At 32.8% G+C, this 16316-nt stretch overlaps 2 protein-coding genes across 3 annotated transcripts; one reads left to right on the top strand and one right to left on the bottom strand.

Moving 5' to 3' along the window:
- The first annotated feature begins 5475 nt into the window (after nt 1-5475).
- On the top strand, nt 5476-12171 carry LOC137810979 (uncharacterized). Of its 2 annotated transcripts, XM_068612502.1 has the most exons (7): nt 5476-5707; nt 5804-5887; nt 5989-6073; nt 9599-9687; nt 11151-11262; nt 11469-11701; nt 11801-12114. In XM_068612502.1, exons 1-6 carry the CDS (start codon nt 5672-5674, stop codon nt 11687-11689), a joined length of 627 nt encoding a protein of 208 aa, XP_068468603.1. In that variant the 5' UTR covers nt 5476-5671; the 3' UTR covers nt 11690-11701; nt 11801-12114. The 2 variants fall into 2 exon arrangements, with proteins under 2 accessions (XP_068468603.1, XP_068468601.1); XM_068612500.1 differs by having other exon boundaries at nt 11469-12171.
- Nucleotides 12172-14407: 2236 nt separating this feature from the next.
- LOC137810975 (GDP-mannose 4,6 dehydratase 1) lies at nt 14408-15940 on the bottom strand. The gene has a single exon (XM_068612497.1). The coding sequence runs from the start codon at nt 15752-15754 to the stop codon at nt 14657-14659; it is 1098 nt and encodes a 365-aa protein (XP_068468598.1). The 5' UTR covers nt 15755-15940; the 3' UTR covers nt 14408-14656.
- Nucleotides 15941-16316: the final 376 nt, after the last annotated feature.

The raw sequence follows: 16316 nt of genomic DNA, 5'->3' as shown, positions 1-16316 counted from the left end.
AGGAAGAAACTACCGAAACATTATTTACATGGGGCTGCAGGAAGAAACTACCGAAACATTATTTACAATGAGGCAGGAAAAAAAATGTGGGATGGGCTACAACCTGCTTAGGCCCTCAAATTTCCTTATGAATCCCTATAATTTAAAATTAAAAATTTTAAAATTGTCCATTCTAAATTTTACTAGAACGGATTATTCAATTTAAAATATTTTATAATCTGAAATATAAATTTTAAATTTTTATTTTATAAATGGTAAAGTTTCTGAATTCTGAAAAAATAATATCAAAAATAATTTGAATAATTTTTTAATTATGGGGTACAAGTAGAAAGGCACGAGGTACAAAATAAAATTACTTCAATTCTTAATTCAAAACAACTTTCGCAAAATTCGTTAATAATTTTTTAATATTAATAATGTTTCTTCTAAAAAATTTAATACTGATTTTTTAATAGTGTTTTTTATTTCTTTATAAAATACATGTTTAGATTTTAATATTTTAATACATCTAAAATTAAATGAATAGTGAGACCTTATTTTTTTATAAAAAAATTTAAATATATTATTATTATATATAATATTTTATATTTTCAAATTAAAATTAAAATAGTAATAATGTGATTACATATATTATCTTAAAAAATTATATATTTAATAAAATATTTTATTAATTAGTTTAATAGTTTAATTGAAATTTAAATTTCATTAAAAATGAAATTATTATATATGTATCGTGAAAATAAAAATTAAATTTATTTAAAATTTATTTTTTATTAATTTAAAATAATATTTTTGGAGTAACCCGCGAATTAGCGTACATGAAGACTAAATCAATAAAATGAATCTCCATTTTCACACAGGACGGGCTAAATACAGACGGACGGCAATTGCTTTGTGCACCATATGACTGCAACCAATTCCAGTTGAAAAGATGAAAGTACTCTTAAAAAATATGGGTACATATAAAAATCTGGACCTCCTTTTTTGAATATGTTTTTGAAATTATTTTTTCTTACTGTGAGTTTTCTTATCAAAAAGGGCTTTTGACTTTTGTTTCTAGATTTTTATTTCTGGATATAAAAGAAACTCATTCGAATCTACTTTTCTATAATGTATTATTTTCAATTTCAGATTTTTATTTTTAAAATAAATGATATTTTTAGAATTTTAAAAATTATGTTGGGTAGAAGTTCAAAAATATTGGGTATAGGAAGAGTATATCCAGACTCATATTACCATCTCTATTATTCACATTCAAATCCAATGGAGGTGATGAAAGGGATGAGAGATGTCCCTACGTTGAGCAAGGAAAAAAGGAAAAAAGAAAAATGTATATGGATTTTGGGTACCCCTTTCTCCTTTCCCATTAACGTGCATGCATTTGTGACACATGGATTTTGGATATCCTTTTGCTCCTTTACATTAACGTCCATGCATTTTTATGATGTACTACTGGATTGTTGACTCTCGATATATTTTCTCATCTGCGAGATTTTTGAAATATCTAAAAATATCATTAGTCACTAAATATATCAAATTATTCACTATGTATGACTAAGATGTGAATGGATTCTTTCTATACTTAAGTATGCACATTCCTACCATTAAGTAATAAAAATAAGACATATAAATAGGGAAGCACCAAGTACCCAAAGTCTAAACTAATGCTTACAAATTATATTCGGACTAATTTAAGTGTCAGAGTATATTTATAGGTACCACGCCCATACATTACAACTTAAATACCAAAGAGCCAAAGAGTCAAGCATTCGAAGATCATAGACAAAAAAAAAAATGAATAGGACACCAGGAATTCAACTTTGTAAAAATAAGAAAAAATCTTACCAAGTGTCCACGTGATAACGACTAGTAACATTACAAGCAACAATAAACATGTAACCAGAGAAACAGAGAACTACCAAAAAGATCCAATGATAATGATAAGGAAATTGAAGAGGACTGTAAATACTTAAAAGGTGGAACATGAAATAAATTTTTATAAATTTAATAACAAAAATATTTTAACAATTATGAAAAAATTATATTTTTTTATCCTAATAAAAATATTTGTCTTTCGTGTATACAGAGATAACATATATATTCAATACTCTTAGTTAATTATTTTATAAGGTGGTAGTTATATTAAAATATATGAACATTTATCAAGAAAATGGTTTTTTATTAAATTCAAAAGGATGGACACTAATTATTTTTATGAACACATTTTTTTTGTAAAATTTAATAAAAAAATTATTTTTCATAATTTTGATAAAAACAAATTTTGTTATCTAATAAAAATATGTGTTTTCCATAGTGTATACAGAGAGAACACACATTTAATATTTTATTTTTATTCTTAATTAATTATTTTATAATGTGATAGTTACATTCAAATTCTTATAATTAACTTACATAAATATTTAAAAAAAATATTTTTTTATAAAATTCAAAAATATCGACACTAGTTATTTTCATGAACATTTTTTTTAAGATTTAATAAAAGAAATTGTTTTAATAATTACATTATTTTTTTTTTAGTTTTTATTTTCCTAATATAATTATTTCCATATTGTATATAGAGAATACACATTTAATATTTTTATTTTACTTCCAATTAATTATTTTATAATGTAATAGTTACATTCAAATATTTATAATTAAATTACATAAATATTTATCCAGAAAATGTTTTTTATTATTTCCAAAAGATGGACATTAATTATTTTTATGAACATATTTTTTTATAAATTTAATAAAAAAATTATCTTAATAATGATTATAAAATAAATTATTTTTTTTATTTTTTGTTATCCTAATAAAAAAGACGTGTTTTCTTTTGTATATATAAAGAGAACACACATTTACTATTTTTATTTAACTTTTAATTAATTATTTTATAATATTATAGTAACATTCAAATATTTATAATTTAGATACTCTTCCTGCAAAAGGGGCCAGAAACTCTCCTCAAGCAGAATTCTTTGACTTCTCGGATTGGGCTCTTCAGATTGGACTCTCTCGGTTAGGGCTATGCAGGTTGGACTCAAGTTTGACAAGCTTCCTAGCTGGGCCAGATCAATTGTATCTTCCAATTCTCCTCTCGGTCTCCTCTCACAGGGTGTGTGTACCTGCAAGACGCTCCTCTGATGCCAAAGTGAGAATCAGTTTTATGTAATTATCAGATAAAATTCACTCTACTTACCTCTTAGACTGATGTCCTATTTATAGTGTTTTCTTGTTAGACTCATAACCTACTTGGGCCTTTCTTTTTTTACCCAATATCTTTTTAAATACACACCTATTAATTTGGGTCTTATCATGCTGGGCCTTGCTACAATAACTATATTTATTTTATATATATATATATATATATATATTACATTTAACTTTTTTACATATATACTTTTCAGCTAGACCTTTCGATTTAGTGTATCATTTCGGTTCGACCTCTCAGCTTAGTAGTACACATACATATCAAGATTTTTTTTATTAAATTAAAAAAATGGACACTAATTATTTTTATGAACATATTTTTTTATTAAATTTAATAAAAATAATATTTTAACAATTACAATAATATTTTAATAATATTTAAGAAAATTACGTGTTTTGCATAGTGCATATAGATAACACTTTTAATATTTATATTTTTATTCTTATCAAAATATTTATAATTAAAATACATAAATATTTACGATTAAAATATTTTTAATTAAATTTTAAAAAGGAACATTAATTATTTTTATGAACATATTTTTTTTATAAAATTTAAAGTCTAATACAAGAATAAAAGATTCAAATGAAGAAGCCAAGAATGTGATTTTATCTTTTCCAACTATATTTTGAATGTTCAAACAACCATAAATATAGAGATAATTCAAGAGTGTATTGGTGCAAATATCAAATAAAGATGACACGAAGAAGATTTCTTCAAAGGAAACATTTCCACATCAAGCATCCACTCCACCGTATTCATGAAGATAATATGTGACAAAGATGATTGAAGAATCAATCACAAAGCATTAAAATATCAACATTCACATCAGAAGATTAAATGAAAACAATTCAAATTGTTTCATACATTCAAAGATGCACAAATTTAATAAAAGCAGAAGTTATCAATATTCAATGTCTCATGAGAAGAAGATAATGAACAATACACAACAAATAAAGGATATGATAAAAATACTCAATATTACAATATTGAAAACATTCACATTTGGACAAAGAAAGAAACAATTCAAAATACATTTAAAGTTCAAGACGCAGAAGAAATATTCAGACTAGAGAGTTTTCATATAGTCTAATGACTATGTAAACAAGAAAATAAATCCTAAAACTATAACATTTACATCTGATGGAAATGATCAAGTCTCAAAACTTTCGGTTAAGAAGATAGAAGAAGATGTGCCTTAATGAAGATATTGTAGAATTTTTTTATTCTTCTTAGTCTTGTAGAATTTGTATAAAGTAGTTAGGAATATTAGGTCTTGTATTTTTGGCCAAAGTAGAATAGGGTGTAAATAGAAAAAAGAGTAGGATGTAAAATAGTAAAAGAGAGTGCAAACAGTAATGATGGCATGAAGATCCACATGTTCTCTCCCCAATGAAGACATGCCACTTGTCACTCTCCCAATGGAGAGGTTTTACACCAATAAGAAAATGACACTTGTCATACTCTCATTTTATAGGTTTTGAGACACTTCTACTTGTTCAAAGTATTATCGAGTTTTCTTTTTGCTAGACAATTTTGTAGACTCCTCCTATTAGTGTTAGTGTCTAACTCCACTTTGATTCACAATCAAAATTTTTATCTCTTTCAAAATTTCTACAATTCTTCATACTTATGCAATATTATTTATCATCTGTAAAAGATATTCAAATAAAAGACAATAAAAAAGAAGATACATATAAGAAGATGCAAAGCCGAATTGCATCATATGATAATCAGAACTTTGATTTAAGAGATAAGTACCTTCTTTAAAAAAAAAAATCCGTGTCGTTCATAATTTTTTCTTAATTTTCTTTATTGAGTGATAAATTGATACTTTTTTGCAATGTGGTCATATATTTACAAAGCTTTTGAACTTTTATAAATAAACTAAAAATAAAATGAAATAAAAAATTTATAGATTCAATATCATCTTATTAAAAATTATAATATATTATTAATGATAAATAATAATAAAAACTTCAAATAATATTTAATTAATTAATATTTGGATAATCTCATATAAGGATAAATAAGTAAACAAATACTTAAAACCAATAATAAAATAATAAACATTATATTTCAATTTTAATAGATTCTTAAAATTTGTTATCTTCTTTTGTAATTTTTTTTAACTCGCATATATGTATTTATTTTTGTAACAAGTTGAATGAAGATGACAATCTAATTACACAAAACTAACGAAGTAATAAACTTTTTAATTTTATTTTAAATATAGAACAAAAATACCCTTGCGGAAAAATAATTTTCTACTTTTATATTCAGAACTTACGGTAAGGTGCAACCGATCCCTTCAAAGGTGGTTGTTGTCATTGAACACAGTGTTCGTGCAACTGAATTCGTAAGAAAAGCGTTTTCCTTCCGAAATTCGCTACGCGAGTGAGAGTTTCGGTTTTGATATCAATTTTTGATCTTCGGTTCCGCACCGCATTGCCATACATGGGCGCTTCAGAATCTACTTTCTCAAGCGGACAGGTACTCTTTCAATTCCTCTTTTTTTTTTTTCGAAATAAAAGAAACTGTTAATTGTGTCCTTGTTCACTGAACTCTATCGATTTGTTATTTCCGTAGACGCCTGATGACAGAATCACCACCATAACGGAGCGATCGGAAGCTTCTGACCCTATTTTGGAGCGCCTTAAATCTCTCAAAATTGTATGTACTTTTTTTAGTATAAGAAAACCAATCCTTGTTATGAGTGTTTTTATTGTTGATTGTTTTATTTGGTTATGATTCCCTTAATTGGTTTGGTGCAGACACCACCGATATTGACCTCGCCCCCAACAGAGGGTACTTTAACTGATATTTTAGTGAGGAAGCCTTCATCGTCTTCGGTTTCAGGTGATGATCTCCAAAACGAACAATCATTCTTTTATTTCTTATATTCCCAATAGAATTAAACAGAGGGGTTATTGGCCAAAATAATCTATTTTATACATCTAACCCTGTTCCTTTTGGTAGATATTCTTTTCCTTAAATGACTGTGATTACTAAGATGTCATTGCCCTGCCTGGCTCAAACCATCTTTACTTTACGATAGAATATTTATTTTTGTGGCTATTTTTAAATAAAAATGAAGTTGCTGAGTTCTATCCGGTCCCAGTTTATGCTTTTATTGGTTATGATTTCAACACATGCTGGACAGCTTCTCTTGTAGCGGATTTGTTCTTAAAAGTAGATTAGCTTGCTAGCTGTTTTCATGAACTTTTCTCCTAATTCAAGCTATTAATTAGTTAGGGATTATTGGCAAAAAGGTTTCAGATTTTAAACTAAGTTGGTTTTGCTTGTAGCATTAAGATGAAATCCCCTCTAACAGGATTTCCCTGAGTTACCACAGTAAGAAGGCATCAGAACTGTAGGAATTAGTCTCCTACTTACTGTTAACATTAAACTCAAAGTCGTCATCAGTTTTATTTAGAAATTTGAATGGTCAATAATTATTAGCTTTAATCATAGTTTTGAATGTAATTTATATTGTGATTTTAAATGTAAGTTATAGTATAGTTTTGATGAGAGAGAATGTAGAATTTGAAAAGCCTATTGTAAGACTATTTACAAAGACTGTATTCTTATCTGAAAAAGTAGCAGTGAAATAAAAGTTTTATTCTCTGTTCACAAATTAGTATCAGAGCTATGACCAGTATAACCAATAATATGTCCCTTCCTCAATTAACAAAGATGACCAATTATGACAATTGGAGTATCCAAATGAAAGCCCTTATGGGATCTCAAGATTTTTGGGAGGTAGTTCAACAAGGGTTTGAAGAACCAGAAAATACTACTGGTTACTCGGCGACCCAAAACAAAGTGTTGAAAGAGACACGATCGAAAGATAAGGCAACTTTGTACATGTTGTATCAAGCTGTTGATGAGGCAAATTTTGAGATAATTGCTGGTGCATCCACTTCAAAGGAAGCATGGGACATCTTGGAAAAGGTGTTCAAGGGTGCAGTCCGAGTTAAACAAACACGTCTTCAAACTCTACGAGGTGAGTTGGAAGCCATGAAGATGAAGGATTCGGAAGATGTATCTAGTTACATCACTCGTGTGCAAACGGTAGCCAATCAACTAAAACGCAATGGAGAGACTCTCACGGATGCAAGGGTTGTGGAGAAAACCGATGACTTTGAAAATGTTGTGTGCGCAATCCAGGAGTCAAGAAACTTGGAAGAGATGACCATTGATGATCTCGCGGGTTCTCTTGATGCACATGAACAACGAAAGAAGAAAAAGAAACAAGAAGTCATGGAGGAAGCCTTACAAACAAAGATGACCATTAAAGAAGACAAGGTGATGTACATGCAACATAACCGAGGAAGAGGACATGGATGCGGAGGTCGCGGTTTTGATCACAACGGAGGTCATGGTCATGGAAATAACAATGAAGAGAGGGGACAAATGAACCAACAAAATTGGCGTGGACGAGCTTGTGATCGTGGTGGTCGTTCACATCGTTCAAATGTGGAATGTTACAATTGCGGCAAATATGGACAAAGGAGTGCTATGCCAAGAAAAGAGTGGAAGAAAATGCAAATTTAGTGGAGGAAGATGAGACAAAAGATGAAGGAATTCTCATGATGGCCAATGAAGACGTCACTCTAGATATTGACATGATATGGTATCTCGACACTAGTGCTATGGTATAAACATCTCTTTCTCGATATACAAGAGATAAAAGATGAACATGTGTTTTTTGGAGACTCAACAAAGGTTCCGGGGAAAAATGTGTTTTTCTCAAAAGGATGGAAAACAAGGCACTATGGAGGATGTTTATTATGTACCTAATTTGAAGAATAATATTCTTAGTATGGGACAACTACTAGAGAAAGGTTATTAGATTTTCATGAAAGACCGAATTTTGCACTTGAAGGACAAATATGGTCGAGTACTTGCAAACGTGGAGATGGCAAAGAATCGAATGTTCAAACTCAACTTAAAGAGTACATTGTCGGAGAAGTCCCTTTGTGATGAAAAAATTGAGCTTGAAGGTTTAAGAACAAAATCAAGTAGCTTGGAAGAATTGTGCAATTTACTAACTAGTGAAAAACACAATCTTCTAAATGAAAGGAATGCCTTGGTATCTCAATTGGAGAGTGTTGAAGCAAAATTTGATAACCTGGAAAAAAAGGTTTACAAAATTGGAAGAAAAATATGTTGATATGGAGAAAGACAAAGAAAGTAGAGTCAATCAAGTTGAAGAACTTCATTTGTTCCTTTTGGCTCAAAAAGAAAAAGTGAATGAACTACAATCCAAATTAAAAGCCCCTTTTGGTTCATGTGTTTTACTTGAAAATAATGATTTTGATTTGGGAAAAGACAGTAAATGGGATGCTGTCAAGGCATCATCTGAAAAGGATATATGGTCTAATCATTATGTTCCAAGCTCATTGAAGCCACAGTCTTTCTTAAATCCTTTTAATTCAGAGGGTGAAAATGCAAAAGATTTTGTTTGGGAGACTAAAAGTATTTCAATCCAGAACTCTACATGGGTTGGTGCAGTGAAGAAGACTGAAGTTGCTTCTAATCCAGAACAGTGTGGTGAGTGTTGGGAAAATATTGGAAATGTGGGTGATGACAATCAGAAAAACAATTTGAATGAAGAATATGAAAGGTTTGAGTTTAAGGGAGAAATTTGTTAGCATTAAACTCAAAACCGTCATCAGTTTTATTTAAAAATTTGAGTGATCAATAATTATTAGCTTTAATCATAGTTTTGAATGTCATTTATATTGTGATTTTAAATGTAATTTATAGTATAGCTTTGATGAGAGAGAATGTAGAATTTGAAAGTCTATTGTAAGACTATTTACAGAGAATGTATTCTTATATGAAAAAGTAACCGTGAAATAAAAGTTTTATTCTCTGTTCTCACTTACAACAAGATCCTAAAAAAAACCTTAATACTCTGACCGTACCCTGTGACATTTATTATAGAATGCAGCATGGTTGTGCCTGTGCAAGCATTCCCTAACAGCCAGCCAGCTCAAAATTGTCCCAAAAGTCATGATGGTTCAGTTGGGCGCCACATCTTCTCTTCACATAAAGCTTCCATGTGCTTGTTTAGCTGTTTGTCGTGGGTTTGGTTTTTGGCATGTTATGCTCAATCCATTGACCTATAATATTGGCAAGAGTACTTTTATTGTTCTTACTGCACTAATGTGTGAACTCTACCTCTGCATATGTTTGAGAGTTTAAGGAATCTCTTTTTTCTGTTAAAGTTTTTTACTCTACATTCCCCTATCATATAGGTCTCAAACTAGAGTTGAGAGCATAAATCACTTTGTTGTATGATAGCAGCTGCATTTAATACTAGTAGTTTTGTTGTGGCCAATTGCTTAGTTTCTCTCCTTTTCATGGTTGAAACAGCTACAGTGAATCCCAATGTTCTACTGGAGCTCTTCTCAATGTACCGTGATTGGCAGGAGAAAAAGGCCCAAGAGATAACCAAAAGACAGGTCTGGTTGATACAAGAATAGTTCATTGAATTTCATCTACTAATGCATACAAATCTTAGAAAAACCCACCATTTTCCCTTTTCCTCTAGAGGAAGCTTTTTCCTTGCATATGTATCAATTTCAAGTGCATTACCCACCCATTCCCCTCTTACATAAGATGAAACTGTTTCCTTGCACATGTATAATTCAATTTCATGTGATTACACACACCTCCTTTGCCCATACTCAGGCCCACCCTTTTATCCACTCCATTTCAAGACCTAAAACATGTATCGTCTGTTAATAGAAGGATCGGCGGTGTTAAATTTATCAGGAAAAGGCTAAAATACTGTCAATGGTTTCAGTTAAGATTTTGATATATATGATTAACATAGCTGGGTTTTTATTTGTTTAATAAAATAAAAATATAGTTGACTTGTACTTAAATATAATATATAGGACCAATAGTTATTAGATATAACAAAATGACTTGTATTTGCTAATTAGAATAAGCAGTGTTGTGGCACCAGTTGTAACCACCACACGGAGAAGAGATTTGTCTCTAATAGCTGTTATCACCATTGAGTTAACTGATAACTTAAAATTGCTATTTAGAATGTGAAATTCAAACAAACAGTTAATGGAGGGGAGGTGTGTACGTAGCATATTCTTGAATTTATGTTTCAGTTGGTCACCTTTGTATGCCAATAAATACAGAATACTTGTAGTGTTAACAAAATTCAGTACAAGGAATTTCATTTTGATGTGTTGGCAACACATTCCCCTTTTTTTCAGCCATACAATTATTTCCTATATAATAGCAATGATGATTTGTTAACAATTACGACAACAATTTTAATGAAATTTGGTACGTTCTGTCATTCTCTTTTCAATTAGTGAAGGGTGAGTATTTGTTAAACAAATGGTGAGACGAGAAGAGTTGCTTTTAAGCACACACTTTCTACGTTATGGATAACTATTAAGCTGGTTCCATGCTAGGAAAGTTGATTTTGGAATCTTCTTACTATTTCAATATGTTAATGTTGGTAGTAAATGATTGTAAAAAAGATATTCATCCAGCTAATAATATAAAATTTTAGGGGAAGATTTTGAATCGTGAAGCTAATTTCGTTATTTTAATTTATTGTACACAGGAAAAATGAAAAAGCTGGAACTTCCTTATTTGGTGATAAACTGCTTACTCTATTTCTAAAATAAAAAGGCCATTTAGTGGCCTGGATAATTATAATCTTTAGAAATTTCAAACTGAAATAACTTATTTCAGAATGTAAAATTCCTATCGTGTGACGTGATGGGCCTCCATTGTATACGAGAATAGTTCCTATCATGATGACCATTCAATATTATTTGTAATTTATTTATGTTGTTTTATTAGATAGTACCAATATTTGCATTGATGGGTCGACATTGTTGTCTCTTGTATTTCTCTGGACATGCCATGAAAATGGTTTCAATTTTTGCAGGAGGAGATAGAAAACAAAATAGAAGTTGCAGATGCTTTGGCAATCAAACTTCTTCAGCGATTTAATCATTCAACATCTACAATGAAGAGTGCTTCACAGCATCTATCCGGAGGTAATTATGGGACCCAGTTCGAACAATATTTGGACACTAGGATTCTCATATCATAGGGAGAGACTGATACCGTAAGACATGTTTTCATAATCTGCTGATTGAAAGGGAAATTCCCGCTTTCATCATTTACAAGGATCATGAAGTCATAAAATCTTAATTCATTTGCTTGTGAACATTGTTAACTCTATATTAGAACGTGCATGCAGTCCATGCATTGCAGGTGGAAATTGGAGAGCTCAAAGGAAGGCTGACTGAAGTGATCAGTAACTGCGATGCATTGTGCAAGAGGATTGAAGCAGAGGGCTCAGAATCTCTCCGGTCATCTATAAAACCTTTTTCTATTGCTTCGGCTGACCAAGAAACGGGCTCAAGTTCGTCTACTTTGCGGACAGTTTCAAAAATAAATCCACCTTCTGCCGAAGAATAGTTTGAATACCAGGTTTGATTTTTGCTCATATTTTCAGAAGCTTCCTACATTCTTATCGAATTTGAGGTGCTCGAGAGTCTGAAGAACGGTTGGATCACATTCACATGCTAGACTAATTTTTTATGGGGCCGTGTTTGGGAGGGCATGAAACTTCGCATTAATTACCAACTCATGGCAACCCACAGAGCAACACAGCCATGTTACGGTGCTTCTATAGGAGCTATGATGTCCGTCACCGACACGCACGCATTTGCTTTGGTTGCTAATTGGAGGCAAATAATTGAAAGGACGAGATAACAAACACGTGATAGGATCTAAAGTGATAACATTTGTCATTTTTTGTTGGATCTCTTAACATCGTTGTTTCGACGTTTCAATTGCAGACAACGGTGGTGATTTCAGTATAAAATAAGCACGTGATCGTGTGCGACATCTCGCCAATGTCTTTATCGATGTTAATCAAATAAAGATATATTTTGTCATGTGCAAGTTATGTCAGATGTCAAATAAAGATGTTAATCCATTTGTTACAGTACACACAAGTGTTAATGAAGAGTTCCCAAACATTATGCGATCCGTATTTTAATACAAAATTTGTAATTTGTGAATATAATCAATTTGAATACTTTTTAATTGCACTGTTTAATTAATTTTTACCAAGATTGAATTTAACTTCAAAACAAATGGATTCAAACACATCCAATAAAATAGGACATCGTAGAAGTACATGTGAATTATCCACATCTTGGTGTCCGAAAATACCAATCCATGCAAAAGATTCTTGACGGATGCACTTTGTACATATGATGGATGGTCCTTAAAGTCATAGGATTTATTTGTTTACACAAGATTTCGTAAGTGAATATAGTTAACATCCAAGCCATGATCTTTACATTTTTATAGAAAACTCTTTTTTGTTTTCACTTTATCTTTCAAGGCTGTCAGTTTTCATTCATATCTCAATTTCAACGAAGATTGTGTTTAGATCCGCGTGCAATTTGCCAATGACATTATTATGGTTTTGATCAGTGAAATTGATTGATCTAACCAAAATTTATTCGGTACAATGCTAAATATTAGACCGATTTGGAACTTCCAAGAAAAAACTCGACTGAAGAATGCAATAAAACAAATCAAATCATTGACATGATGATTGCAGACAAAATTACAAAATTTAGCACATTACAAAGCCGTTAAAAAGAAATCAGATTCAAGTCCCTTCATCTGCCGACATGTTCATGTAAAAATGTTTTCCCTCCTGAACCTACAAAAAAAAAATACCTGATCTACATGTGCCACAGAAGACAAGGTTGAAACAACAGATTCGTAAGTAGGCACAGGTTTCTCATCCTCAACCTTTATGCTTTTATCAGATGATTTTTTCTTCCAGAGCCAACCCCGGCGGTCCATCTCAAAATCCTACCTGCTCATATCATTTGAGTATCAGGTAAGAATCATTTTATAGTATTGTTATCGTAATAAAATAAATTCGAACCGAAGAAACCAGCCACAGAAACACTTTATAATAAAAAAAATTGTCATTGTTGCAACATGTAATCAAATCAAAATACACCATGTAACAAAAATGTGGTCTTTCCATCCACATCGTAGTATAGCACAATGATCTGTTTTTTTTTCTTGAACATGTTTCTCTGAATGATTTTAGTTAAAAGGTGAAGGAACTTCAAATTCTGTTATTTGTGTTGGTTTTAGATAAGGTTTCTGTTGTTATTCCAGTTATATAAGGTTGTATTTCAAACTCAATTCTCTATTCAAATTATGTTATTCAGTTTATTTCCCTTTTCTTCTATAATGTCAATCACAACTAAGCTGTTCTGTTTTGTGTATTCTTTATCAGCATTACCATCGCCTAAGAAACTATTGTAATTTATGTAGTCTGCTAAACGGCCTAACATTAAATATTTGAATGGAAAAAATTAGTCCAATATATTGGAACTGTGAATCCGTGACATTAACCACTTTCAACTTTTACTCATTTAAATCTAGTTCAAAACAAAATCAACTACCTCATGAACTTCAAATCCAACAGAAGAACCCCAGAACCAAACAGCAGTAACAGAGTAGAATGTACTAACTACTACCTCAGGTTCAAGAAACATAACTTCTGCAACAAATAAGTTGGCACACTGATACAAAACACAACATGGAGCAAGCAATGGACAGAGAGGGAAAAAAAAAAGAAAATTACCCCGAAAGAAGAATGAAGTTTCGTTAGTTAGTGTGATGGAAATAACAAAAACAGAAGGGCAATGAGGATTGGATTTGGAACTTCTAAGAAAAAACTCGACTGAAGAATGCAATGAAACAAATCAGATCATTGACATGATGATTACAGACAATTACAAAATTTAGCACATTACAAAGCCGTTAAAATAGAAATCAGATTCAAGTCCCTTCATCTGCCGACATGTTCTGCAACATCCAGATCATATCCACCCCTTACCTCAAAGGAGAAGGAGATCATCCAAACTTCCATAACCCAAAGCAAGCGTAGTCTTCTCCACACAAACTGAGAGAAACAACCGACAGCCGCAAACTAACCCCAATGGATTTATTTATCGGTTCTGTTATGATCCACACACTCTCATTTGCATCCATTCCACTCTCCATACACATTTCGTATCTCAGCAGTGGGATGTACAAACAAAGGAAGAAAAGTGAAAAAAAAAAAGGAACAATCGAAATAACTCAGCATAATGGCTTCTGCAAGACAATGGATAGAGACAGCTTTAATTGAATGAATCAGATGGCTTACAAAAAAAAATCTGAGAAAAGCATAACTACGAAATACCAATTGCAACAGGAAAACATAAATTGCTCATGAATTAAACTGTGTGCGCTATGATGAATGATTTAGAAGAACAACATTATATTTTATAACAAAAACAGTAAACCCCATCCCCGATTGAACAGAAATCTGAAAAAGAGAAATTGGAAGACGAAGATTCAAGGCTGTTGCTGAGCATCAATGTAACCAGCATCAACAAGAACCTTCTCCTTCTTGGCCATCTCAACGTCCTGGTCAACCATCATCTTAACGAGCTGCGCAAACCCCACTTTAGGTTTCCAACCAAGCACCTTCTTGGCCTTAGAGGCGTCCCCTTTGAGGTTGTCAACCTCAGCAGGACGAAAGTACCTCTTGTCAATCACCACATGATCTCTCCAATTGAGTCCCACATAGCCGAAGGCCACTTCCAAGAACTCCTCAACGGTGTGGGACTCTTCGGTGGCCACAACATAGTCATCGGGCTTCTCTTGCTGCAGCATCAGCCACATGGCCTCAACATAGTCCCCAGCGAAGCCCCAATCCCTGGAGGCCTGAAGGTTCCCCAAAAAGAGTTTGCTCTGGAGCCCGATCTTGATCCGGCCAACGGCACGCGTGATCTTGCGCGTCACGAAATTCTCGCCGCGGCGAGGGGACTCGTGGTTGAAAAGAATGCCATTGCAGGCGTAGAGTCCGTAGGCCTCACGGTAGTTGACGGTGTACCAGTGCGCAGCGCATTTGGAGGCGGCGTAGGGGGAGCGGGGGTGGAAGGGGGTGGTTTCGGACTGCGGCGGCGGGGTGGACCCGAACATCTCGGAGGAGCCGGCCTGGTAGTAGCGGATGTGGGAGCGGCCGGAGTCAGCGATGTGGGAGCGGACGGCCTCGAGGAGGCGCAGGGCGCCGGTGGCGACGACGTCGGCGGTGTAGTCGGGGATCTCGAAGGAGACGGCGACGTGAGACTGGGCGGCGAGGTTGTAGACCTCGTCGGGAAGAATAGTGTCGAGCCAGCGGCGGAGCGAGGAGGCGTCGGTGAGATCGGCGTAGTGGAGCTTCATGCGCGCCTTGTGGGCGTTGTGGGGATCGACGTATATGTGGTCGATGCGCTGCGTGTTGAAGTTGGAGGAGCGACGGATCAGGCCGTGCACCTCGTATCCCTTGTTGAGCAGGAATTCCGTGAGGTAGGAACCGTCCTGTCCCGTGATTCCGGTTATCAATGCAACCTTCCGCGGCGGAGCCACCTCCCCGTTGGTGGCAGATCCGGATCCCACGGCGTTCTCCATTGGAGTGACTTAGCTATGATTATGAGACACTTTATGATGAATGTAAACACAGAGTCTTCTGTGCCTCAATTTATGCAGCTCACCAACACAATTCTTCTTCTCTTTTCTCTGTCCTCTCTCCCCTATTCCATATTACTCACTTTTACTTTTCCTCCACATACTTTCTTTTTTTACCCCTTCTTTTTAAATCACTTCATTCTCAAATAATTACAACAACATCATATTTCTTTTTATTAATTGAAATTACTTTTTTACTCTCAAGTTCAAAATAACTTTTTAATTTTTATATTGTCAATAAACTAATTCTAATTTATGATTTTTTTTAAGTATATAAAAATAAGTTCCTCAAAGTATACCTAAACATGTAAAGTATTAAGATAAAAGAATAAGTTAATTTTTTTAATCCAGTACTAATTTTGCATTGAAATCTTAAGAAATTAAAAGTAATAAATGTTTAAATTGTATATATTAGCATGTTATTGTGTAGGAATTGAGTGCTGTGTTGGGTGTCGGTGAGGATCAATTAAGTCCTATCTTATCGTAAGGCAAATGACCCTTTTAC

Source organism: Phaseolus vulgaris, chromosome 2 (assembly GCF_000499845.2).
Source record: "Phaseolus vulgaris cultivar G19833 chromosome 2, P. vulgaris v2.0, whole genome shotgun sequence".
NCBI classification, from domain to species: domain Eukaryota; kingdom Viridiplantae; phylum Streptophyta; class Magnoliopsida; order Fabales; family Fabaceae; genus Phaseolus; species Phaseolus vulgaris.
This window is presented reverse-complemented; position numbering and strand designations above follow the sequence as displayed.